Source organism: Dinoponera quadriceps, unplaced genomic scaffold, assembly GCF_001313825.1.
Source record: "Dinoponera quadriceps isolate SergipeBrazil2010 unplaced genomic scaffold, ASM131382v1 scaffold1782, whole genome shotgun sequence".
NCBI classification, from domain to species: domain Eukaryota; kingdom Metazoa; phylum Arthropoda; class Insecta; order Hymenoptera; family Formicidae; genus Dinoponera; species Dinoponera quadriceps.
The window spans coordinates 734,381-761,507 of NW_014555947.1; the positions used below are offsets into that span (position 1 = coordinate 734,381).

A 27,127-nucleotide genomic window follows, 5' to 3' on the forward strand; every position below is an offset into this window, starting at 1 on the left:
CGAGCGTCCTGGTTACAAGCGCGACTCGTCAGTTGCTGATGACGGTGAACGTCGATAAGTACGCGGGTGAAGAGGAAGAGAGAGAGACGTGATCGGTGTGGTGCGATAATCGAGAAACGTTCGCGGAGGCGCAGGTAGATCATCGTGCTGCGTCGCATGGCGGATTATGAGCTGCGCGAAGAACTCATTGATCCTCGCCTTGCCTAAAGGATCGCGCAAGGAATTCCTGCGGAACCGAATAACGCGCGGCGCACTGTCCAAACAGAGTGTCATCGCGTCGATCTTGCTGAACAAGGCGAAGATGGACGCCAGGAAGCTGGCACCCAGGCAGGAGAACGTCAACGATGACGATGCATCGGCGGTGCTCTTCAAGCCCGCGGACGCGAATTCGCGCAGCAAACGACGTCGGCTGGATCATCTGACATGGGAAGAGAAGCTACAAAGAAAGTGAGTTCACCCTGGTCGAACCCTGCTGTCAGATTGGGTCGATTGAAAATCGAGGATTTGCAGATCAACATTCTCGAGATCGTTCTATTTCGATTCCTCGTCTAATCGGTTAGATTTTTATTTTCAGCCGGCGATATCCGAGTTAAATTCGCCTTGCACGCTTTCGTACTGAGAACATCTCGTTCCATCTTCCTTTAGCATGTAATGAGGAAATGTAAAAATAGAATAACGCTTTCGTACATTCTATCTTGATTCTTCATCGCATGTTGAAAAGTGACGGAACGACACGAAAGCGTCCAAAAACGAATTTAACATCGATCTTCGCCACTAGTCTGAGGCGGTCTTTAAAACAGTTCAACTGACGCGAGTTAAATGATTTGCGAAATTGCGCAAAACATTTACTCAATCCCTTCATAGAGTTCTGTTAGAACCACGATGGTCACATATAAAAACTGGAAATTCCAGTTTTTTGCCGATTACTGCGTGTTGAATTACATCAGCCTCCTTTAGTTATCGTTATCGGCACTTGTTGATAACCGGTGCGGCCCATCGTAGAGTTTTGTTTATTCGGGAAGATAATCGCTTTCGATGAAGATCAAACAGTCATATTTTTAGCGCTAATTGCATGCGACTTAACATTAATGTGTGTGTTCTCTTTACACAGCCGTTTGGGTAGTCTTATCTTGTTATTGTGTTCTCTAACATGATAGAACGGACGATTTCGTAATAACCAATTTGCGGAAGCAGAAATTTTCTCGGAAAAATTTATATTTATAAAAATTGAAGAAAGTGTTGAAAACCTTCCTACTTCCGAGTGTATGACGAAATCAATTTGATGATGAAAATGATGAGTCATTCCAGGCAGCGAGAGACTAATATTGTTGAGTAGATCTCGCGATTGATGATTCCACGGCGGCGGTGTTGCGTCCTTTTCCTTATCGCAAACTAAAAACACATGCCGAACATATATTTCGATAAAAAAAAACGAGTCGTCAAAGTAACAGATGAACGATATTGCGTTTGAAAAATGATGTTGCGTCATGCAAACGATATTACGTTTTACGTAGCAACGTATAACGCAATTCGTTTGCATAACGCAACATCATAGAAACGTAGAATTTTCTATTTAAAAATATTAAAACATAATAAATTTCGAAGTAATAAATACTTGATGAAAACAACGATGTAGATGAAATAATAAATATTTTCTAACCATTTTTCCGTCCGGCAGGAAAATGAAGAACAGAGTGGCAGCTCAAACCTCGCGAGATCGCAAGAAAGCCAAACTGGACGAGCTGGAGTTGACAGTAAGAACTCTCACGCAGGAGTGCGTAATGCTGAGGTCACAGAACGAATCGCTATTGAACGAAACGAAAAGATTGAGGAAAGAGCTGGACGCTAAGAACAGAGAGGAGCGATACTGCACGTTGTGCCAGGCTCGTGTCCACTGCGTTGTACCCTCACTGGGATCTGCAGTATCCCCCAATGACCCTCTGCCGCAGGGTGGGACAACGCAGTCGGCATCACGCCTGACGCCAACACCAGGAACAGTTGCTCTATTGAAGATCCTGACCCTTTACCTCCTCTCGAAGAACTTTGCGGTGACCTCCAAGACGACGACGATTACATCGAGCGACTCGAGGAACTCGCGGAGAGTCTACTGCGAGAGGTTAATCTTGAAGTGCAAGCAGCTCCTGATAAATCAAATGAACAAGTGAGTACCGGGAGTTTACGCGAGTTCAGATAACATCGTGATCACCTTGCACCTTGCTCTTTCCAAGTAACACTTTTACGGTCACGTGATTCGGACGTAATACAGAAATGAATGAAACATCCCAAAGCGGGACGGAATTTTCCGTTCTCGACTAGATGCGCGAATACAAATCAAACGGATGAGGATGATGATATACATAATCATTGCATAAGGTCCGAACGTTTCATTCATTTCCCGCGCAATCCCGCATCTTCGCACGATTCAGTCGTTCCCACCTTAATGACCCGTTAACCACGTTCTGCTCAGGTGTCCGTCAAGGACGATTCCGTTAAAGAACCTGGCCATCCAGAGGCAGTGGTGGGGCAGACATCAGAAAATGTGGAAGCCAATCGAGCCGGTGGAGGCGTAGGTGTTGAATCCTACCTAACCGCAGACCTAACCAGTTCGTCAAATTGTCATCCCGTGGTCTGCGGTGCTGCACGACCAGAAAGAAGCAATGCGCAGCGCGTCGTGACGGTCGGCCCGACGACGACCCCACCGTTGGCGATCAAGACCGAGGTCGAGATCAAACAGGAGTCCGAACCAGCGCATGACTTGGAGACTACCTTCTACGGTACGTACGACGAGGCAACGAATTCGATCACGATCATCTATCCGGGCGAGGAGAGCGCCGACATTGGCATTCAGGAGTGTGTGCAAGAGGTTAGCACGGACGACGGCGTCGCCGTCGACGTTGCCACCGACGTCAGGTATCTCACGCCGCCGCCGCCGCCGCCACCGCCACCACCACTTCACGGTTACTCCGCGCAGTTCTCTCCGGCGTACACATGTCGCACCGACACCATGTCGCCCGCGAGCACCAACTCGGACACGGACTCCTGCGTCGTCGCGCAAGTCGACAGCCCGAGTAGCATGGACTGCGGCTACGAGTCGCACGACTCCCCGTCCGTGGACTCGCATTGCCGTTACTCTCACATCAACGACCTTTGGCATGAGAACTTCAGAGAGCTATTTCCCGCGCTTGCCTGACAATTCTCGCGAAGGCGACGAATCACGCGTAGGAACACGCAGCCGATACCGCCGGATCGTTGCGTCTGTGATAAGAGCGGAGGATTCCATAGCGCGGAAAGTAGCGTACAGCCGCCGCGTAGTTGATGCACCGTGCACACGTTCAATTAGATTCTTTCAAAGGCGAAAAATTATTAAAAAAAGAAGCGGGAAAAGTTTTTTTTTTTTACAATTCATTGTTCTTCGTTCGACACAAGTTAGACAATTATGTAGATATCGCGAGTATGCATATTGATAGGAAGATATTTTCGTTATATATTATTACTTCGCAAAATGTTGGTCATTTCGTTCAAAACAACTTATTACCTGTTTACAGTGGCGTCATGTTATTAAAAAAATGATTCATTCGAGAGATGCTTTTAGTCCTAACTATGTAACGATTATAGGTGAAATTCGGAACGTGAAATTATTGCATCACTTTTTTTCCGTTTTCTTCCTATCAATGTCGGGAAGTAGTCTGGTAGCACAAACTATAGCATATACTATCGGTGTCCGTGTATGATGACATGTCGTGCTGCTCCCAATACGAAAAATAACAATTGGCAATTTGTGTAATTTTATTGTAAGATTCTATATATTTTTGTATATACCTACGAATGCGTGAATTTCCTTTAACATACATATATATACATATGTATGAATTTACCCGTCACGATCGGGAACTATAAGGCAGATATATATATATATAATACATAGTTTTCCGTTCCTTTTCTGGCCGGTGAATATCCCTTGTACACACACCCACGATTAAATTATACTTCAAAAATGTCTTATTAATATGTGTGTATACGTGAAGTTGGTGAGCTGATCTTTGTTATGTAACAAAATGCCAAATAAACAGACGAATGGCTTATCTTTCGCTTGATATCTACCCAATTTTGCACCGAAGCGCCGCTTAACACATTGATCCATTTAATCCCGTACATCCTTCGTCATTTATCCGGTTCGCGTTCCCTTTCACAAGGCATTACATAATTCGATGCATTCGACAGATCGGACGTATGTATAAACTTGTAATGTTACTTGTGCGGTGAAAGTCAGTTAAATCCCAGGCCGCTTCGCGCGCTCGATTCTATATAAATATTTTTATAAATATATGAAATATCTAACGCACGCGCGGAAAGAAAAAGCTTTCATCCGAGATATTTGGAGGCTAATGTCGTCAGTTGTAGAAATATTTGCTTGAACGATTACATCGCGTATATATGTGTGTGTCTACTTATATATATATATATGTGTGTGTGTGTATATATATACTGTAGATATACACGTTATTAGTAACGATAAACTACTATATAGCACCCTTTTCGTTAATTCTTAAACGGCATGATGAGCTCGAATTAAGCTCATTTTTAAGAAACACGATTTACTACGTAAGGTTATTACAAAGACCCTCGGCATATTATAAAGATTATACAGAGTGTTCCATCGTATCTATTCATTATAAAAAAAAGATTCGAAAGTTGTTAAAAAATCTCGTTAAAAATGGCGATAGTAACGGGACATCCTGTATAATTTCCAGTCCTGTCACAGTGGTCGTTAACACTTGAAATTCCATGCAGAATTTTTCTCTGCAACAGCACTATTCACGAGTCAATATTTTCATTAATATAAAAAAAGAATGGAAATTCTCTAAAAGGCCGTGACGGAGTCTCAACGAGCGAGTCACGTCTCGCGTTTGTATATAGACAGTCAAAGCAAGTATACCGTATACATATTCCGTCAAAACTAGCAAAATTGCGACACCGAGAGCGAAATAACAGTCTTCCGCTCTCCATTCTTATGTTACAAAGTATAATCGGTGTACATCGGCATATTTCATATTTATCCGAAAAGCTTGTCGAAGCAACCATGGCAGTACGGTTTGTCGTTTTGTTCCTTGAAGGTACCCTTGTTCAGTTGCTTCAAACAAAACGCGCACACGAAGTGCTCAGGATGGAATTTGCGGAACATGGCCGTTATACAGCGACCTAAACATGAAGAAAGAACATATCACCTGAGGGTTTGGAATTTGAAGGGAATCACACTCACCAGTGATGGGTTTATGGCATCCTGCGCACAAGGATCCCCTCTTAGCGTGGTAGTGCGTCTCACAATACGGCAATCCCTCGTGATCAAAGAAGGAACCTCCTTGGAATTTCTGCCTGCAATCCTGTAAAAAAAAAATAATGCGATGCATTCAGGCAAATTATATGAGCAACTTTTACGTACGATGAAATTATTTTCAACGGCGTCGGAGTTCTATCAAATTTCATATAGAAAAAAATATCCTGCCTATATTTGAGGATTGCAAAAATGAATATATAAACATAAAATATGCTGGGAAAATATATGTTGCAGTTGTATATGAACATCAAAAAAGTCTTCAAAGAAATATATACTAATGTATGTGCACGAGTATACAACAAATACAATCAAGTGCTTTTAGCTTTGATAATTAAATAATAACTTCCAACTTGGATAATTAAATTTCTCAGAAATGGAATATGACATACTAGTCTTAATCAAGGAGATAATACGTTGTACTTTCCCCTCGAGAATTTAAGTCAACCGAATGTTCAATACGAAATAATTATGCCTTAATTTTTCCCATAACTGTGGAATATTAAACGTAGAAAAAGTCACACACGTAGAAGACAACACATTAATATATAATTTCTTTGAACACCCCATATGAATATAAGCACACTTTTTTATCATATATATATGTGCGCACTTAGATTCCCGCCTCGCCTCACAATTGGCTCAATGTGCTGCCATTGCCGACGGAAGAAGTAAAATTACTTTCACATGTGATCATTATATTGTTTTTTCCGGATGGTGACTCGTCGACTTTGCCAATCCGCTTCACCCGTCGTCGCTATAACGACCTAAGAAATGTAAACATTCATTTACGACGATGACGTTGCCGTTCGTCGCATTCGGCTCGGCCCTTTGTCGCACTTGTTGCCGCGCGAGACGCACGTGCGCGAGAGAAGAGGCGGCGTATCTGCGCGTGCGACAGCCGACTCCGTGTCATGTGTGTTTTCTTGTTTTGGGGGTTTATTCATTTCTTTTTTTTTTTTTGATTGGGGGTGGGAGGTTTATTTCTTTACTTTACATACAGTACTAATCAACATCCGCACGGCTCGACTATCGACAGAATTTCGCTCCATTGTCAGGAAATCGGCCGCGATGTCGAGGCCGTAAACTCGGGAGCGTAAAAGAGCTTACAATCGAGAGAGAGCTTGTTTTACCAGGAGTATGCCCTGAGAGAGACGTGTGTGAGTGTGCGTGTGTGTGAGGTGCGTTCGCGGCGTGCGTTTGCGATGCGCGGGAACAATGCGACAACGTACTACTCGTCGCAATCGGCTTCGTGTATTCGGTCTTTCCCTCGGCGGCGCGCCGGCTGGAAAATCACCTGTCACCTGGGAAAGTCACGGGGTTGGGGTGGCTCCGCATTCATAGAGCCGGAGGGCATATACAGGGGAAGTAACATCGTGCGGGGGTCGGAGACTGGGGAACCAGTAGTGAGGCATTCGGGTACTTTGGACGCGAGAAATTCGACGCGCAGACCGAGGCGACTGAATCGACCGGAGAGTCCTTACGCCTCCTGCTCCTCCTCTTCCTCGTCATCGTCCACCCCGACGCATTTCGGGCACACCGGCTGGCCCTCCATCGCGTAAAAGGACTTTCCGGAGACCGGTTTCTTGCAATCCTGTAATTGTTCAAGTTTATAGAGCGCGTCTCTGTCTGGAGCGGCGATGTTCTTTCGCGATTCTCGTCCCGCCCCAGAGATTTTTCGGACGCGCAGGGGAATGAGACAGGGAACGTCGAAGATTCCCGCAGAACTGAAAGTAAAACTTAAAAATGAGAGTCGACGAGTCACGCCAAGTACGACACCTACCCTGCAGACGAAGCAATCCGGATGCCATTGACTGTTCAATGCGGATATATAGTTTTCCATGATGGCCCGATTGCAGCCGCCGCACTTGGGCGCGAACATGTCAAAGTAATCCTCGCGGCAATAGGGCTTGCCGTCCCGCTCGTGAAAGCCCTCTTCGCCGAACTGCTTGCCGCATTGGGCACAGAAGAAATGCTCGGTGTGCCAGGTCTTCTCCAGGGCGGTCACGCATTTCTGCAAGCAAAATCGTGCGTAACAAGCGGGATGGTAAGTGCGGTCTAGGAGCTCGGTGACACATGGGATACGTCGGGAAAACGAGTATAGGTCGGCATCTCTTCTCAGCGAGTACTAGTCCGGACAGTGCGGACGCTCGAACACAGGTCCTGTCGAGTCCATTTTCTTCGTTTCATTGTAAAGACGTTGTCTCAGGATTGTCAACGAACAGAAAATTAAGTAGGAAAAGTACGCCAAGGGATCAAGTCCAGTCCTCTTTATTACTTCCTTCAACGTTTGTCTCGCTGAAAGAGGACAGTCACGCCGAGAAAAAATTCACCATTACGACCTATATTCCTTTCCTCGAAACAATCCTCGAGAACAACCGTCTCCTCACATCGAGAATCGGCCCGTTGCAGTAGGCGCAGCGGGGCGAGAACAAGTTGTGATAGTCCGTCTCGCAGTAAGGGTGACTCTCCCTCTCAAAGAAGTTGCGCGTTCCTAGCTCCTGATTGCAGTGGGTGCACGTGAAGTGTTCCGGATGCCACGTCTTGCCCAGAGCTGTTATCACCTGTGGGCAGTGAAAGAGTTATCGAGTCAAAAAGATGAGACGGAGAGAGAAAGAGAGAGAGATAGCGGAAAGAAAGGGAGACGGATGTTGTAGAGCTACGATCCCCGAGCTATCAGCTACCTGGCCCACGATAGGCTTCTCGCAGGCGCTGCAGCATCCCTTCTGGGTTGTGTTGACTCCTTGGCGGCTCATGTCGGCCTGGAGGTTGCCGAGCATAGAATCCAACTGGTTCTGTTTGATATGAGTGACGGTCTGGGCGGTGTGGTGGCTTTCCCCGTGCTGCGGCTGATAATGGTGAGTCGTGTGGGTCTCGGTGATGTGGACACGGGTCTGCTGCGTGCCCTCGGCCGGCAGCGGGCTCTGCGAGCTCTTGGTGGCTTTGTTGGGCTTTGCGTATGGAGAGTCAGTCACCGTCTGGTGCTGGTGGGTGCCGCTGTTGATCTGCAACGACACGTTTCCGTAGGGTACGGGCGTAAAAACCTAGGGGCGTTCTACCCCCCCTGTCGTTCGCCCCCGAGAAATTGCGACCGGAGTTCGTGGGGGAAACGCGTATTTCCACGGCTTGAAAGTCCAAGGTCCCAATTTCTCGGTAGGTCACAGTCGGTGCGTCCGAGCCGGAACGAAAGCTTGAAAAGCTTTACGAGGTCGTGTCGATTCCTCTCTACGAAAATGCAAAGTGAAATCGCGTGCACGTGGTGGTGGCGGTTGTATGTGTGTATGGAAAAGTGTCAAGGTTGAGGTTCGGGACGATTTGACGGGCAAGGTGAAAGAGAGAGAGAGAGAGACGGGTCAGGGTGTCAAGGTGCGGATACTTCCGCTGAATGAGAGGAATGCAAAAGAAACCCACGAGATGTGAGGAGATGTCGATCGCCACAGGCGAGCTTGCAGACTGGCCGAAAGCTCCGGGTGTTACAGTGGATCACACGCCGTCGTGGTGGTGGTGCCCCACCTCGCGACCTGACTTCGTTCCTCCGGACCATCCCTCCTCTTCCGTCGGAAAATCGGTGGGCGACGAGGAGAAAAGGAGACGGGGACGGGGGGGAGGGGGAGGAGGGTCGCGTGGCTGTTGGTAGTCTCCGTTTTCTCGGCGGCGGCGGCGAGGTGGTTATTTTCGTAACGTGGGGAGCCAAGAATGGGCAGGAGTGTGGATTTAACGCTCGGTGTTTTCCGATTCCGCGGTAAATCAGCCTGGATGAGCCGACTGGGCGAACGGATAGGCCAGGACTTGTGTACGTGTTCGCTGATAATGACCAAACGCGAGAAACCTGTACTCAGGGGGGAGGTCGTGGGGAATCGGTCGCGTAAACGGGGGTCAGGAAACGGCTCGTCCAAAAACAAGCTTTATTTTTCATCCAGATGCTGTTCTTCCTGGATTCAATTATGATAAAAGGAGATGAAAGTTTGATAGATTCCTCCCGTATATTCCGCTATGTTGAAAATTTTAGTATAAATAGCTGTGATTGATGTTATCCTCGGACCCGGTTATGCACACAATGCAGGAGGCGACAAGAAGAAGCATCGAAGAATGGTTAACATGTTATCCCCTTGAGTACGTATATTAAACGGAAAACCAGTCGCCAATATGCGTAGCCAAGGGGTTATGCTTGGCCCTTGAGGAAGCAAACTCTTTCCAAAATATGATTGACAACGGCCGTTCCGCAACGGTCGATCGCGTTACACTGTTTTGATGATGTACCTTGAATTCAGAAAGCGAAGCCATTAGGTCGTCCAGCTCCTTGGTAGCGTTACTCGCGGTATGACCGTTGGGGTAACTTCTCTGAACCTCGGTTCGATTCAGCGATCCATGGTGGCTGGAGGGGTAACCGTCATAGACCGGCTGTATCTCCGTGGACGTCTCCTGTATGGTGACTTTCACCCTTCCGTCGGCGGGGTAGTCTCTGTTCGCGGAAGGGTAACTTCGTTTTACCGAACGCGAACAATTCTCCACCACGAGACCGAGATTCCCATGGATTGCGGTGAGTCAGTTCCTCTCTCTCTCTGTATTACAGACTACTATCAAGAAAAAGAAAAAGAAAAAAAACTGCCCAATCTGACTCAGTCCGACTTCGAAATCCCCGAAACTCACCGGAATCACCGCGGGTCTCGATCCCGAAATGGTTTATCGATCGACGGATTTTTATGCGGGGTTAATTATATCGCTCGCGCATACATAGAAAGCTCACCCGTTAGGCACGGCGGTGCTTAGCTCTTCGAGCAACGAGTCGACGGTGGGTCGGGAGGCTGACAAGCTACTCGGGGAACGGAGCATGGGACTAGTCGCACCCCCGTTTGTGGATACGCGGCTGTCTATAATGAAATCGGTAAAAGAGAAGAGCGTTTAAATCGCCACCTCCGAGGGTTGACAGTCCAGGGCTGGTGGGTAACGTCCCCAACCCTGGTCTCGAGAGAGAGAGAGAGAGAGTCCAAGTAAATGAGGCTGACCTCTTTCTTGATAGTGCGTGTTATAGCGCGCGTTGCTCAGGTCTTGTAGAAGGGTGTCCAGCTCGGAAAGATTGTTATTGAGGGAGGGCATCTTGCTGCCGGCGCTGGCCTGGGTGTAAGATGCACTTCCGGTCTTACCGATGGTCTCCTCTATCGCTTCGCGGTTCTGATAAGTAGGCTACAAACAAACGGGAGAGCCCGCGATGATGGTTAATTACATTATGACCCCCTCCCGATAATTATTGCTGGTTACGTCATTAATGTCTCGATTGCCGGACAGTCATTACGGTGAGTCAGCGAATGAAATCGTAACGAGAAGAGAGGGGATTTCGTATTGCGAATGTTTTGTAAATTGAACAGCGAGACACATGGAAAGCGACTAGAAAAAATTCATGCAATGCTTAAGTGACTCGCTCACGATGAATGGACGAATAGCTAGCGGACAGCTTGAACAACAGCTGCAACGATTTTCTGCGTGATGCTCTCCAAAAGCGCACTTTTGGCTTGTTAATCGACAAAAAGCGACGGCCTGCCAAGTTGTCGCGGAGTGCATTATTATTTAGAACCGTGATGTCACTAGAATCATTATGCGGCGCGTGTGTGAAACGTCGTCGTATCTCAGGACGGGGGGGATGCCTTTACGACAGTCAATTTTAGACCGCTTTTGAGCGACGGGCTGAAATGACCCAAAAATATAAATATGATCAAAATTGTGTTACCGAATATTAATCGGTAGACAATTAAACAATCGATTTTAGGCTATTTGGCGATTATAGTCGCCAAACACGCATACACAGAAGACGTCGTGCTTCCGCGGATAGCAAGATTAACGAAAATTCGGCGATAAGACCGATATCAATCGTGCTTACTGCAATTTCGCATATGTACGATAATAATACATTTGCATAACGGGGACGCAATTTTTTTTTTATAATATCTTTGTGGGATAACTTTCAATAATATTTATGTATGTTAAACGTATATCACGCTAATGAATAAATCAAAGGCGACCCGATTGCGAAATCGACGGTTCGCACACGAAAGTCGCGCGTTCTGTCTTGTTTACCAAAATTAAATTTAATACTTGACGTCAGGGGCTTATCGATGGCCAAACGTGAGTCGTAGCCATCCGTGACCATAAATTGGGAACTTTACAAGGCCTCGAAGAGAGTCATAAATGGCGCGTAATTGACGTCGAGGCGGTGATCGAATCGCGCTAACAGATTGCAGTCGAATTTCTGAGAATCTTACCGACGAATTCTCGCTTTATCGGCGAATTTCCGGCGGTGACTATTTCTTTTTGTTGCAATAAAGCCGCGTTATGACGCGTCCTGCTGCTGGATGAAAGGAAACTAGGTTACACGCTGAGTTGTCAGCCTAAAAATATCCGCGGCGAGCCAGCAGAAACGTGTCAGCAAGACGTATCGGCGCTTCACGGGAAATTTCGACCGCGATACAACTATTAAGACGAGGAAGTTTCCGCGAGAACGCCTTTACGGCGTTTTTTTCCCCTTAAGGAATACATCATATCCGTGCGAGTCACGATTATTTGCCGACAACGAATTCTTCACTGAGATAAAACCGATTTAACTCGGTTTGTCACGATTCACCTTCGTGACCCGCTTCTCACCTGTCTGTAATTTGTGAGCCATCAACATTGAAAGAAAAGTAATTGTCACGATTACAATTCTTTTGTAGTTTTAACAAATAAAGATAGCAATAGGAATATGATATAAGGTTATCATATCGCTAACATTGTACGAGCAGCACTCGTTACAAAAGAAAAAAACGATTTTCCTGACATAATTATTTCGCTATATGATCATAGATCGCAGATACCCAACACTTTTTCCTCGGTGTTTCAGATATCTCCTAATTGCTTATTTGGCGTCCTGGTTGCACGCATACGTCCTGCATAAGTGTGGCTCGCGATTCTCCACGCTCACGTGTCCGCGCTGTTACTACATTCGGCGGAGTTTATGCAACGGGTCGCAGCTGCAGCGCAAGGCGTCTGGAATCGTTCACGCGCGCGGGCTAAATTCGCGTCAAAGGGAAAGCTTAACAGCCGCGACCTTCGCCGCACGTCGACAAGATTTTTGGCACTCCGGCGGCAATACGTTGAGGAACGTTATTAGTCGCGACACATCGCCGTGGCACAATGTAATCGGAAGCAAGAAGCATCGGGGAAATTTCCGCGTGTAAGGAAAGTTACTCCGCCGGAATTGGCGTGTATTTTTTCATTGATCAACTATGGATTGCAATTTAAATTAAGGTACGCTCGTGATATACAGCGTTGGAGAAGTGTTTGGTACTTGTGACTATAATTGCACGATGAAATAATTATAATCGGGATAATTGTCTTTCTAGTAAACGTTATTGTAATGTTCGTCGATAGTAATCTTGCATGCACACATTGTTACTTTACAAAAAGATATGATTGAGGATCTACTCGAAAAGCGAACCGTACTTTTTTGACTCGCGTGATAAGCTCGTTAATAACACTTTCGCCAAATCGGCGGCGCGAAAATAGGTCTCGGGCGAAATTGGATCACGCCGTACCCTACGATCCACATCCGAGACTGACGATCGCGGGCAGCAAACCTAACGACAGATCGATGCCGTAACAACACGAAGAGTAATGCGCGCGATGTGATTTACGCGTCCGCAATTTATTAAAACGCAAAGCAGACAGCAACCGACAATTTCGAGCGTCATAATGTGTCAAGTGTTCTCGTCAGTCGTTGAACAGCAGTCACATCGATTCTTAAAAACGCGCGAGTTCCTTTCCCTGTCTGCCTACACGAGATTCGAATTTTCTCAGAGTCAGAGCCAGCTCTACAATACGAAAAAAAAAAGATTAAGCAGCATAAAAATCTTTACAAGCGCAAGGGTGAAAAGAGAAAAAGAAAGGATTGTCAATCTCATTACAAAATATGATATGCGCGTTTGAGGAAACGCGAAAGTTGCAACAATTTAAATAACAGGCTCAGGTCATTCTGGGTCGTTTATAAAATAATCGAAACAGTTATGAGACTATATACGCCACATTCGACCGTCGTAGTACGATTACCTGAACTTTCAGGGGGTTCGTCGACCCGACATAGAGAACGCTCTCTTTCGCCCTTCTACGATACCGATCGATACAAGGTAAATACAATCGACCGACAAGCAATTGAAATTGCGCGCGTTAGTATGTAACAAAATACACATGTGATTTTTCCGACCATAACTATTTTACTTGTACAATTATAGTCTCAGATAATACCAAACGCTTTTTTTCTCTCGGTGCGCAGCAGTTGGTCGTTCGTTCGCCGGCCGTAAATTTTGCGCGCGTACCGAGTCGACAGCGAGTCGAGGAACATGAATAATAGAGATCGCACTGTCCTAGGCCGAGTGAGGATCGATAGAATCGGCAGGGAACGTAACAGGTGTTGTTCCTCGCGGAACGAACGCGCGAGACATACGCAACGTGTGTTCGAGGACGCGACGGATCTATGCACGCTTGTAAACGTCGCGCGAGACGAATTGTTTCGTTTATTTTTTTTTTATCATCGTACATCATGTATTTGTTTCTCATCGAACAAATAGCGAGACCATTCTCCGACGATACTTATTACAATCCGAAGAAATAAACGGCGGTGTTTATTTCTAGACGCGATGAGAGATAAAGAAATGATGTCGCAAGGAAGACGCGTGTGAATTAAATTTTTCGTTCCGTTGAAAGAACGAATCAATAATTAAGAGTCGATTTCTCCCGAGTCATTCGCACGTGTCGTGTCGTCGACAAAAACCGCTTTATCAACTTAATAACGCCGTGAGCGAATCATTCAGGACTTTTTGCGCGCGTGTGTACTCAGACACGTACTTGCTGCGCGTTTCCGCCCAGAGAAAATAAATGTTACGAAGTAACTCGAGACTCTTTCCCGACTTATACTGTTTGCCCGCGCGCGAACGCGTTCGACGTTGTGCGCGCCGTGGTGATGCTACGAACAGTCAATTTTAGACGCGATATTGATTCTAATTTTAGCCCCCGCCGTTGCGTCAGAGTTATTTCCAACGGTGAATTTTATTTGATTTTCGAGGATTTTTCAAAAACAACAACCAACGCGAGAATAATTCTTCCGTTCTCCCCTGCCACCTCCGGCAGAAATACCCCGATTTCAGACGGAGAGATTGAAATTGCTCGCTCGATACTTTCCGTTTCGATTCGTGCGAGATTCGCCTCGGGATCTTGAAATTAGATTCCGCTCGATAGGTACGGACGTAAACGGCACTTTTGGCCCTGACGAGCTACGATTACGGACGATCGAGAGCCGTCGACGAGACCGCGTTATATCTGGTCCGACATCGTGTATCGACAGTTATTAACTCCGCTGGCGAATGGGTTTATTTACGGATTACCCTTGTGTCGCGCTTTCGTCGTCGCGGCCACGACGTCGGATCGACTCTATTTCGAGACGTTTTGTAGACTGGAATCGTACTACGTTGTTAGTGCCAAAAAGTTAATTTTGTATAATTCGAAAAGAGACTCGCGTAATTATAAATGCGTTACTATCAAGAACGGAAGGAGTAGCGGATAAATCATCGCGAAACCAAAAAAAGTTGCACATATAAAAACCACGATCAGAGCCGCCGCTCTAATAACATCGAGCAAGTTTACTTCATCTCATACGTCACCGAGAGAATCTCTCTCTCGTGACTAATCGCATTTCTGTCACTCGCGTTGTGCAGTCGCGCGCCGTAGTTTCGATTCGAATTTTATGAAACACCGCGAGGATCCAGCGCGACCTCCAACATTTGAACGATTACCGCGGCGACTTCACCAGTACCCTGGCTCCATCTGACGAACCGTGTGTGTGACTTCACAGAGTGGTCTCTTCAGCAACGGCATATTTCCTACCTTAGTCGATAAACCCACCTCGATGTTCTCCGTCGAGAGTCTTATCGTCGGGAGCGACCTTCGCCGAACCCGAATAGAAATTTCATGCTCATTTCATTACTTTCTCCTTGCTATTAACGTCGCGCTAGTTGGCCCATCTGTTAGCGCGTTAATTAAGATCGAGAATCGACATACCGATTGCGAAGGCAGTGGCGAGGTTCGGCTCTCGTAAGATCTATACCCGGTGGTCGTATGAGTGCGTGCACCGTTCAACGATCCGTAACCGGGTGTCGCATTGCCGCCGACGTGATTTCCTTCCGACGACACAGTGTTCTGCAAGTCCGCCAGCAGCGCGTCTGAAAACACGAATGATCGATCGATTAATTTACACCTTACGCGCGCCTTCGAAGTAAATCAAAAAAGATGCGATCGAATCGATTTTCCAACGAGTTCGGAGAGAGAGAGTCGCCGTAATGATGAAGGTAGTCGAGCGTAACGTGACTACTTTTATTATTCCACCTCTAAATTTATCGAAGAGAATCTCTATTTTGAGAGCTTCTCGAGCTTAGCGCACCGTTAATGTCGGCTCTCACTTTTGTAATGTAAACACCCGCTACGTGCGAGATTCTCTCAACGAGGTAACATTGAAGAACTTCGGCCCTTGGTTAGTTTTTATACAAGTAAAACGGGCTTACTGAAAAAAGGATGACATTATCGAATATTTTTAGTCACTTGATATAAACACCTGGAAAGTATTTAGTATGTGGTCATTTTATAATTTACATTTATTTCGATATTTTATCGCTTATATAGACTTACAACGAAGTATGTCAGATATTTATGCTGAATTGCATTTCTGCAGTTATCATTTACGCTGATTTGACACTAATTTATGAATTTATCGGCTGAAAGTTATTAAACAGCGAATTTTTTTCTGTACAATAGATCCCATAAAATCAACGGTCCTTAGTATTATCTCGTCGGTGATAAAAGGCAAACAGAAAAGATGATATCGGGAACATCCTATCTTCCTCGGCTTTCTCATTAATTTGTTCATATTTAACGGACCATTAGATATTATGTAATTAAATGTAATAATATCATATTTAAAGACAATTATATCCTCGACAATAGAGCCTAACATAATGGTCTTAATCCGAGTGTATCGATCTAACGAGTATCCATCGTTGCACGATGGAGAGTCATATTCAGCGAAAGTGACCTGACGTCGTTATTGGATCAATCGAGCTCACTTATTTCATTTCGAGCTGGCGTATGTAAAAAAGGAAGTGTCACGACATTGTTTCACGATGACGCCATCCCCGCCGAGTGTCCTTGGTAGTCGCGCGTGATATTTGTCACGACACGTTTCATTTATTTAATCTGAAACGTCGCGAGACTATACGCCAACGGGATCACGCGTGTACCAACGAACCCGTGTAAAAAGCGCAAACGATAAATTTACATAACAACACTCAAAGTCCGCAATTAATTTACATTCAATACCGCATGAGAACGGATGAGAGGCAGAAAGCTGGGCGTGATAGGCGTGGAAACGTCGAAGTAAATATTTTGTTATCGTATCTGCACGAGGAAACAATTACGACATTGTTTGAAAGAGCGACGTTGGCCGTAGATTCACCCTGATAGAAAAGGGCGCGGTACTTGTGTGATTATAATTGCACAGTGAAATCATTTTAGCTAGGAAAATTGGAGAGACCAAACCCCGGACCTAGCTCGTTGTTCAAGCCGGCCAGCCAGGGGAAACGTATATTTACCGAGAGTAACGAGGTTACTGGTCGCTTTCTCGTGATTGTACACCTGGTACAGGTTCTCCTCTTCGGGAACTTGCGCGCACCGCGTTTCCATCGTGATCACGAGAGAGCTCGACGACACACCCACTATTTCAGGAACGTTGAACCCGAACGGGCGCGAGTTTCAAGTCGAGTTTGGCACGCAAAAATGCGACACCCGGAGAAAGTTCACGACCGAACAGATCCTCCGCGAACGACGTCGAGGTAGAAGCAAGGAGGAATCCCTGTCGTTGCGCTGCGCGAATCTCTCGAGGATCCTTGGTTCTTCGCTGCGCGATTTTTTCCTTTCCTTAGCAAAGGAGCTATACTCCTGGCGATTTTATTTTGAGCTACAATAATAATTATGGGGAAATCGAACTATAAGAAAAAAATTACGAGAAAATTAAAAGAAATTAGAAGAAAATAAAAAAATAATGGTGAAGAAAAACCATTGAACATTCCAGCAAACAATTGCGATAAACGCGATATCGAGTCGACCTTCGCGAGTAATTTCAATGTTCTTGATTACGCGTCATACGACGTTCTATCCGGTGCAAAGAGTCAGAGATTGGCACCGATAAGAAACACGAGAGATCTCAAACGTATCTCAAGTTGCCTTTTGTCGCGCCAATTGCGCACATGTCTCGAATTATTATTGTCACCGCTATTATCTCGTCGGCATCGCCGTGCTGCGAAATGCGAAACAAGTTATGCAAATAAGTCCGAGAACGTCATCGATCGAATGCCGATATTGAGATGTAAATATCAGTATCTATCGGCCGAGATGTGCGACATTTTCTATGATAGCAGCGAGTTACACGATTGTAACACTTGTAACGCTGAAATCTCAATCACTTTGTCGTGATTAATCAGAAGCAACTCCGTATAATCGTTAAAACGATTCGATGCAAGCAGCGCAACGACGAATTTTTTCCCATCCACGTCGTGTGATTATTTTTACCCAAAAGGACTCACTATTTTTTTTTCTATCCGAAAACGTGTTCGATTTTCTACGCGCTCGCTGGAGCACCTGAAGAACCGTACGCGAGCGACACGTGTTCGACGGTATGGATTCGCGCGTACAAGACGGCGTGCATGAGCATCGACGGAACGGTACTGATTGTCATTGAAGTTGGCGAGAAAGCGATACCGAAAGCGAGCTACCGCTGGAGGAGGTGAAGCGGCCTGGAGAGGAGGAAAAACGGAAAGGAGGCACGTATGGTGGGGCATGGACGACGGTCGGAAGCTGCGGTACTAGGAAGAAACGACCTGGGCAGCTGGCTTCGCGACGGCCGATTACGGGGAAACCGATTGCACCGAGAGATCCAGCTCGTCAAGTTACAGATTCGAAGAAACTGCAACTTGAGAGAACTGAAAGAACTTCAGTCGCGTTAGAAGAGTCTAACACAAAGAGATTCTCTTCATCGTGAATGAATAAACTTGACTTTAGTTTGGCATCCTGGGTCAAATTGACCCAAGCGAAAATTAGTATCTTACAGTGGTTGAATCTTGAATTAGTACATATATCAATATAGAATTCTTCTTTTAAAATATTAACATTTTTTATTTCCTTGCAGAATCAATATATTATTTTCTCTTATACTTCTTAAATTCTCTTTCTCTCTCTCTTTCTTTTTTCTAAATTATTTTAAAAATAATGATTGCTACAATTTTTTTAAATTACCTTTTTTACACTCAAAACTATAATATCTATAAAATATTAATATTTATGGATATTTAAACAACGACGTGTATCAGAAAAGTTATCGGACGTCAGAGACTTAGTGTGTCAAACTAAGAAGTAAAAAATAAGTATACCACGTGTGATCACACGATTTTCAACCTAATAATATAACCCATAAGATTCAAAATCACATAAATAACTCTAATTATAGAGACAGGGCTATATTGGCTCTAATTATGACTGGTTTTACCTTGTGTGTACACATGTAAGACTGAAAATCGTGTGATTTTTAATCTAAGGAATGATACACAGCATACATGATGCCACTGTACGATTTCGCGCGGCTCGGATTCACCGTGTATGTATCCGTACACGTTGCACCGCGCGTTTCTGCGCGCTAATGCAATCTTTTTTGCCTCTCAACGCAAAGAACGCGTTGAGTAATCGTCTGAATGGGACTTAACGTTGGCACGAAGCCTGCCGAGCTTATCGAGGTCTATTTTGCACGGCTGATTCATACCGTCGCGAGTCGGGCATCAATATTGCGTGCCGCGCGCGTAAACGCGCGTATCTTGTGTAAATCCCGACGAAGATGAACCGAGATAGAGGTTGTGACATGTTGAACCACCACAGCTTTATGCTCGGCTAAACAGTCCCGCGAATCCAGATCACCCGCGAAAATTTGTCCGGTCGATGTGTGATTTTCGCAAAAGTCGCAACAGCGGGTTACGAACGGACGTGTGTGGACATGGAACACATCTCGTAGGCGATTGGGGTCAACGGGACAATACTTAAGCAAGCACTTACTGATATATTGCTCCCATCGTGCGTGACGTCGAATCGTCGCTAGACGAACCGGTGAAATCGGTGACACGGGTCTCATCACATCCGTCATCGTTGCGCGTTTGCAAGAATCTCACTTTCTCTACATGAGGAACAACGACTTATGCGGTAACGCGATATCCTGACCTGACATATGGCCAGGACGGCTATTGCGAGTCACCACCGCGAAAATAAACGCAAAACAGATAATATGTGCTGATTAATGCGGCAATTAATATGCTGATTCTTGTCAGTGTATTATAAACTAGATATGCAAATTTTTATTGACTTTATAGAGACAGGCGAACGGTTTTTCGCGGTAGCGACTTCCTAGCCACCCTGTGCAACTGCGCAATATCCTGCACAATAATTTCGTGCTCTAAATTCTCCCTCCTCTCCTCCGCTAGCTTTTCCTCTGGAAAATTGCGATAAAGTCTCGCGGAATCGCGTCAATTTCCTCGTTTTCTCGAAGCCGCGCGAGATAATTGCATATTTTTCCGTCGCTTTAATTGGATCTTCGAAAATATTATTCCATGCGGAGAAGAAATGGGAGCGACAGGTGTCTCTCGCAAACTTGCGAGAGAGCGGTAAACAGAGGCAGAAGAAAGGAAAAACGATGAACACGCTGAAAATATTTGAGGCGTCGTTCGTTATCGATCGCGCCGTCCGGGCCCGCCGTAAATCACGCGCGAACTAAATCCGCGGCGTTGTGTGTTGTGTTCTAACCGGCCGCGAGGTAAAAATAAACCTCAAATTAGAGCGGAACTAGAGACTCGGCTGGACCGGCGACACCTTAATCCTATTCCAGAACGGCCGCGTTTAATTCTCGAATATCGGGCGACGGAGGGGACGAGACCAGCCTTCTCCAACGCGTTTCCTCCTTCTCTCTCTCTTTCGTATCATGAACGTATCATCATCGCAGACGTCGAGAATAAAATCGTCGATAATGATGATAATAACGACAATGTCTGCCAATCTTGACGGTGTGCGGAATAAAAATATCACGACGGATTTCGCGACCATCCACAGAAGCGATCGAAACGAGACGAACGGACGACGAAAATTGAACGTAATGCCTTTGCGAGGCGCTCAATAGAATAACAGCGCATCATCCTGAATGGATGACCGTTGTCGTCCACTCTCGAAATTTCGTCGAGTGAAATTCCACTTGAAAAGCAGACTGACAGCCGAGTCTCACTCGAAGTTGAGTGACTTTTCACACTCATGCGAATCGCCGAGTGAACATTTTTACTCGTAATTGAAGAGAGTGAATCCGACGTGCCCCACCGGAACAAACTCACCCTGATCGACCGAAAAATTTGGATATATATTTCCGCTATCGCTTCGAGCGAATGTTCACTCGTTCGCGAGATTTCACCCCAAGAAATTTAAAGAGCACGCAAAGGATCAAAGGGTCATTCGCGACTGCAAAGTGAACAGGATCGATAAGAGCGTCGCTTCTCCTCAACCGCGTCAGCTATCGTTAACGAGACGACACGACGTCGTGTAGTCGTCGCACGCTTACGAACCGGACACGTGGATCGACGAGCACGTGGCGCGGATGCTGTCCGGGATTCGTCAGGACTCGCGACTCGGAGATGATCGATCAGCTCCGGATGTCTGGCGATACCAGACCGGACTGGCACCACGTGCTGTTGTTGCCGCCGCGTTTGCCGCACTTGCGAAATCCCTGTTACGTGAACCGTTACCCTGCCCGCGTCCCTCACCTCACGACGATCCCCTTTTAATATAGACCCGGCGGCTCACTGGTTATCGCGGGTGTCGAGACGTCCGCTCGTTCGATAAATCTTCGCCCTCGCGTGTCACACAGATACCAGTCGAACTGTCACACATACGCGCACACGTTCATCCGATTATCGACGAGACGAAAGATTCCTCACGTTGCGACATTTTCACGATGCGATGTAGAGACCGAACGAGCCAATTACGTGAATAACGAGCTAAATATCTAATCTGTGTGTCTAACAATAGACCCTTCTCCCTCGAAATTTGGGCGCAAGGGACATGCCTTCCAATCTCTCTGCTTTCTCTCCCGGAAAATAAGTTCCGATAAGTCGTGTTTCCTTCGCGGAGAACGCGAAGCCACCGTCGCGGATGTCGCGCGCAGAAAACTAGCTGTTTCGCATCGATTCCTAGGCACGTTCTTCGCACGTCGATTTGTTTTCCCTTCTTTCCTTTTTTACCGGTTACTCGGTCAACCGATCGAAGATATCTAAATCGGCCTTTATCGCGCCTTCCTACATATTTGCGCGGCGCGAGCGAGCGTAGGAAGTGGAAACACGCGAAGCTGACCTCATATGGAGGTGCGGATCCTCCGAGGACCGATCGAGGAAGAGGAGATGCCTACGCGTTCACCTTGAATTCGTATCGATCATCGAGGAACGCGCAACGATGACGTAGTAATTTTGTGTTCGCGTCACGGATTAATCGCGCGTGTAAACGACGATCAGAGATCAAAAGGATCGTCACATCCTGCACGGTCGATCGCGAATCTTTTTTTCTTCGGTGTTCTCTTGAAAGTTTCTACTTTTTACGAGTTCATTCTACGGGGGAAATATATTCGTAATTGACCGCCATTTGGTCAAACTATTGTAATAATTGGTCATTGGGCGTGGTCAGCTTCAAAGTGAAGCTTTTCGTACGTCATTAACGATTCGGAAGACCCGATTAGGTATAATAATCTTCGAATCTAGCCGAGATCTATCTCAAGTCTGACGTGTTTGTAGAATATTTTTTTTCATACTTTAAGCACTTGACGTTCCAATATTTGATGCATAATGAGATAAATTTTTTTTAATGAAAATCAAATATTATTTCCTCTAAATGATATTGTGTTTTCTTTTTTTTCTATCAAACTACATAGTTTACTCCAGTGAGACAACATTTTCATTCAGAATAAAATGATATTTGATATTAAATTATATTGTTCGTATTGAACAAATACAATTCAAATAAATACATATGCTAAATCCGAAGAAATTTGTTTTCTGTGTATCGATGACGGTATAACGCATTATGCGATTAAAAGTGAACTTACATCCGGGAGGCGAGCCTTTCTTTATAGTGATCCTATAAGGCTGATAAATGTCGCCTGGCTCTACTTTGCCGTACATTGTCCGATCCATGGCCATCTTTCTCTGCTCACTACGCGGGCGAATACACACAAACACACAATGAATGTCACACACTTACACTTCGTATGTCGCGAAGAATTGGATGCGCGTGCGTACGCGCGCGTGCGTGCACGTGTTCACTCACGTGGCGATCGTGGAGCAAACGATGGAGTTAGTGACATAAGCCCTACCGGAGAAGTAATTGCGGTTCTGCGTTGCGTGACGGCGAATTGACGCTAATTTAACCAGTGCGGTACAATGAAAGAAGACGTGACTTCCGTAACGGTTCAATTTTTCACCGCGTCAAATTACTGGCGTTATTCCCTCCAATTCGTAATGAAAGCAGGCAGCAAATGATTCTGTTACACCGAATTTTGGATGCGATTGAAACGTACGGAAAATTTAATGTAAATGTCAAAATTGTAAACGAATATATGAAAATAGATAGAAAGGAAAGGCAAATTTTTGTAGCAGTTTAAATCGCATTCCCCGACGATTGTATCTCGCCGTCGATTCGTCAAGATACATGTCTGGTAAATATAAATGTCTGTTTATTCATCGAGGGAGGGATAATGAACTCTAGAATATAGAATCGCAGACACGAGGAAGGAAGCGAAAGGAATGACGTGTCTCGGAGCACCGTGCTGAGCAAAATGATTTATTCGACGGTTCAACGGAAGAGGTTGACCCTTAACTGTGTTAGTGAACTCAAGATTCAGACAGGCTACAGAGTACGGCTATTTTGGATTACTAATTTTAACAACATGTAAATTTTATTCGCACTACCTCGTAGAGTCCTCCGCTGGGAGTAAACCACGGATCAAAATGACAGATCAAAGGTCACCCGGGCGAATCTATTCGACGCGAGTATCTCGTTTGATACAAATGCCACGCGGAAAGAGCTAATTGGCACTCGTTCACTTCACCAGCGCGGTTGTAACTGCAACAATCAATTGCCTCTCTCGCGGTGAAAGCCCGTAAGTTTCGGAAAAATTTAACAGCGCGCTTCCGATTCATCAGCGCGCGGCGACATCCGCGTAACGTTATTCGCGCATTATGACGAGAACGTGGCCTCCTCGAAAATAGGGATGGGCGCGTCGACGTGATTTTTTCGGAGCGCGAATTGGCTCGGAATTGACGCGGAAACGCGCACGGAAAATTTGTCGCCGACCGCACGATTACGCGCGACGCACTCTTTGGCGACGGAGAACGTCTTGAGCGAATAAGAGTAGTTGAAGCACACGCGAGTGTGTATTTCCGGCGCTCACCCGCGCCCAGTGTCACCGAGAGCTCTCTTTCGGTCTCTTTCGTCCTGGCCGCTGTCTTCGCTCTCGGAGAAAGAGAAGCGTCGAGCGGCGTCGCGGAGAAAAGAGAGAGAACCGCCAGTTTGGAGACTAGAGAGAGTCGAGATGGAAGAGAGGTAGGCAAGTAGAATAGAATAGAATATGGAGAAAGGGAAGGAAGGAAAGAAAGAAAGAGAGAGAGAGAGAAGCGTTTATTACAGTATTAATTAAAGTAGCAACTCCTTCCTTCTCTCCCTTTTTTATTTTTCTCCATCTATTTCAATTTCTTTTACATTTTTTATACGTATTCTCTAAGAATATATACAAGAGCATACATATAATGATAAATTAACGCACATACAGAAGCACGCAGAAATAATAACAAAAGAAGAAAAATAGATGAAAAAAGGCCGAGAGAAAGCAGAAAAGGTAAGATAAAGAAATGGTTGGAGCATCAAAGAACGCGTCGCGACGAAAGAGAAGACGAGTGGACAGGTAAACGCACGAAGTAAAGAAAGCCGACAGAAAATACACGAATGATTTCCCGACGACGATTAATAAATAAAATATAAAAATAAATTAATTAATAAATAAAATAAAGACAATTGACTTATATCGCGTCGGGACATAAAATGTGCATCGTTGTCGGCGAGAAATATCGGACTGACGTATGTATGTTAAACGTTGCTATCGTTATCAGGGTTACCATGTTATCAACACGAAAAATCCATCGGCCGTCAAAGATTGGCACATTTTGCCGTATGTTACATATGCCGCCAATATTTAAATTATCGTGTAAATTATCGTGTTGTATATAAATTTTCCAAAAAATCACATTTGGATATTTTAGAGGGAAATTAATCTGAGCAGCTCGAAATACGTAATGAAGAGTAACGTTGTAAAAATGTTGCAGAGAACAACGTCTTAACTTAAAGTTCGCAAACAATTGCAACGCGTATACCGAAATAGGACCGTGCAATCCATGATGTTAAAAGGAAGTCATGTTGGTAATCGCGATCAAAAGGATCGATTGGAAACGCGAAACGATAGGCAAAGTGCCAAAAAGTGCCATTCACACCTCGGTATCGTGTGTGACCCTTGTATTATTATATCGTCGCACTTTTCGTACCTATATTCGGAGCGATGTTAATTATTTTCTCTCAATTACCCCAAGATAACACACATGTGAATATCTTTGCCAAATTTCACTCGGTCGTTTTCAACTTTTTTTCGACACACCACTCGACTTCACTTCCAGTCTACGAATGGTGAAACCGCGAGTCCACCGAGCATCACCATAACGAGTACTCGACGTGACAAACTAATGTACAGTTCGCATAACACTGATGCAACGGCGAGGCCATACGCCATACGCGTTGAGATAATAGTTGCGATCGCCCGTGTGCCCCTCCAGCTTTTCTCGCGGCTTTTCTCCCCGCATCGCTGCGATACGATTCAGCACGCGATCATTTTATCCGCGGATTTGCACGCGAGGATTTACTCGCGACATCGCCGACACCACGGATCCGCGAAGTCAGCATCCCGAAATGCGAGTTTTTATCAAATTCATGTGGCATTCGTTTATCCGCGATTTGCCCACGTTTGTCTATAAAAAATTTGACAAAATTCTCATTTGATCATACATTTTTTGCGGAATGGACAACAATTTTCTTACAACATTCCGAAATGTGAATTTGATAAAAATTCGCATCTCAGAATGCTAACTTTACAGATACTCGATACGACTCGCCTGACTAATTAGAAGAGTAATCCGCCGCACAATGTGTGCCAAAGCGAGCAAAATTTTAACTTTCGGAAATAAAGCTAGGTGTGTTTAAATATATTTTAACACATGTGATATTAGGTCTGTTCGTTTTCGCTGCATCACTATTGCAATAAGTTGAAGCAAGACAAGATATGTTTTCTCACTTCAACTTATTGCACTAGTTCAGCGATGCAGCGAAAACGAACAGACCTATTAACTACTCGTTTACCTTGACGCTTGACAAGATTTAATTTATAACAACAAATCTGTTGTTTTATATTTCTCGAAAATTCTGGTCTATTTTTTTTAGCTGAACTGGCTATACTAGTTCAAGAAATTTGCGCAAGCGTGAGAATCTCATACGTATGCTTCGATGGGTATGTAAATTCTTTGAACCAGTGCAGCCAGTTTAGCTAAAAAGAACAGACCAACAATGCATATCAAGTATTTTATTATTAAAAAACAGAAGGATCTAATTGGTCCTAGAAATTGGGCGGAATCCTTAGACGTATACTATTCGCTTATCGATTGTGATGTGTTTGTAGTGGCTTATACCGATAACGACGATGATGCTCGTTGATAAGCGAGAGACCGTATTGTAAATACTAAAATTCTGAACGAACGAAAATAACATAGTCATTCTCCCATCAATTCATTCATCGGAATAGACAACTGGAATATTTATAAACAGGTCTTAAGAGGTATTGAACGAAACAAACATTCGTTTTTTACGATTTCTCTACTCGGCCGACGCAAACGGAAACGTGTCTGAAAGTATCAATATTTTCGGTGAAAGCGGTTTCGACATTCCGGCAGAACGAAAACACGTACTGAGACGTCGATATTCTTTCGACGAATACAATATCAATACTATGATAAACTCCAGCATTTTTACATTTTACACGCGTGACGTACGAAAACGTATCTTGCAGCGTCGATACCTCCAACACGAAAGCGTAACGGTATCGATACTCCGATACATTCCAGCATCCTTGTACTCTTGACAGATAATTTTTCGGTAAAGTTTCTCGACAAAAATACGTATCAGAGCACCGATACTCTCGGCGTTCAATGCCCTTTCATGACGGTATCGATAAATGCCACAGATAAATCTCAATATCTCGGGACGCTTGACAGGCAGGAGTTTGGAGGTTAGCTTTCGCTGATACGTCTGTATTTTGAAACATCTTACTCACCAAGATCGTCCATGGTGAGAGCGTTCCCACGACGTACAGGATTACACGCGCGACCGTCTGCGATCACCCTGAATCACGTCGTCAGGACCACGAAGAGGCGCGAGACGCGCGCGATTCTCGCTCACCAACGTCCCGTGCTGGACGATTCCGCTTCTGTTCGCACGCACTCTCGCTCTCGCTCACTCACTCGCCGGACATCAAACATGGAGGTTCCGGCACGATTCGGCCTCTTT

At 45.2% G+C, this 27,127-nt stretch overlaps 2 protein-coding genes across 8 annotated transcripts; one reads left to right on the plus strand and one right to left on the minus strand.

Annotated features, from left to right (window-relative positions):
- Positions 1-4,082, plus strand: LOC106746034. Its single transcript, XM_014622153.1, is given in 4 exon segments — positions 1-447; positions 1,679-1,967; positions 1,970-2,161; positions 2,468-4,082. Coding segments are annotated over 4 exon segments (1,485 nt in total). The 5' UTR covers positions 1-166; the 3' UTR covers positions 3,191-4,082.
- Positions 3,769-27,040, minus strand: LOC106746029 (leupaxin). 7 transcript variants are annotated; one of them, XM_014622141.1, is made up of 12 exons: positions 25,102-25,133; positions 22,575-22,681; positions 15,413-15,573; positions 10,339-10,516; positions 10,080-10,203; positions 9,593-9,794; positions 8,017-8,337; positions 7,723-7,896; positions 7,116-7,346; positions 6,817-6,926; positions 5,261-5,373; positions 3,769-5,199 (listed from the first exon to the last, which is right to left on the minus strand). In XM_014622141.1, the coding sequence occupies exons 1-12, from the start codon at positions 25,116-25,118 to the stop codon at positions 5,054-5,056; spliced, it is 1,884 nt and encodes a 627-aa protein (XP_014477627.1). In that variant the 5' UTR covers positions 25,119-25,133; the 3' UTR covers positions 3,769-5,053. The 7 variants fall into 7 exon arrangements, with proteins under 7 accessions (XP_014477627.1, XP_014477626.1, XP_014477621.1 ...); XM_014622140.1 differs by lacking the exons at positions 6,817-6,926; positions 25,102-25,133 and adding exons at positions 22,796-22,886; positions 25,063-25,093 and having other exon boundaries at positions 5,261-5,381; XM_014622135.1 differs by lacking the exon at positions 6,817-6,926 and having other exon boundaries at positions 5,261-5,381.
- Positions 27,041-27,127: the final 87 nt, after the last annotated feature.

Excerpts from the sequence above, each read along its gene's own strand:
- LOC106746029 (XM_014622141.1), bottom strand. Across the intron at positions 7,347-7,722 it reads GCAACGGGCCGATTCTCGAT|AAATGCGTGACCGCCCTGGA; the intron begins GTGAGGAGACGG and ends TTTTGCTTGCAG. Across the intron at positions 5,200-5,260 it reads ATGCCATAAACCCATCACTG|GTCGCTGTATAACGGCCATG; the intron begins GTGAGTGTGATT and ends CTTCATGTTTAG.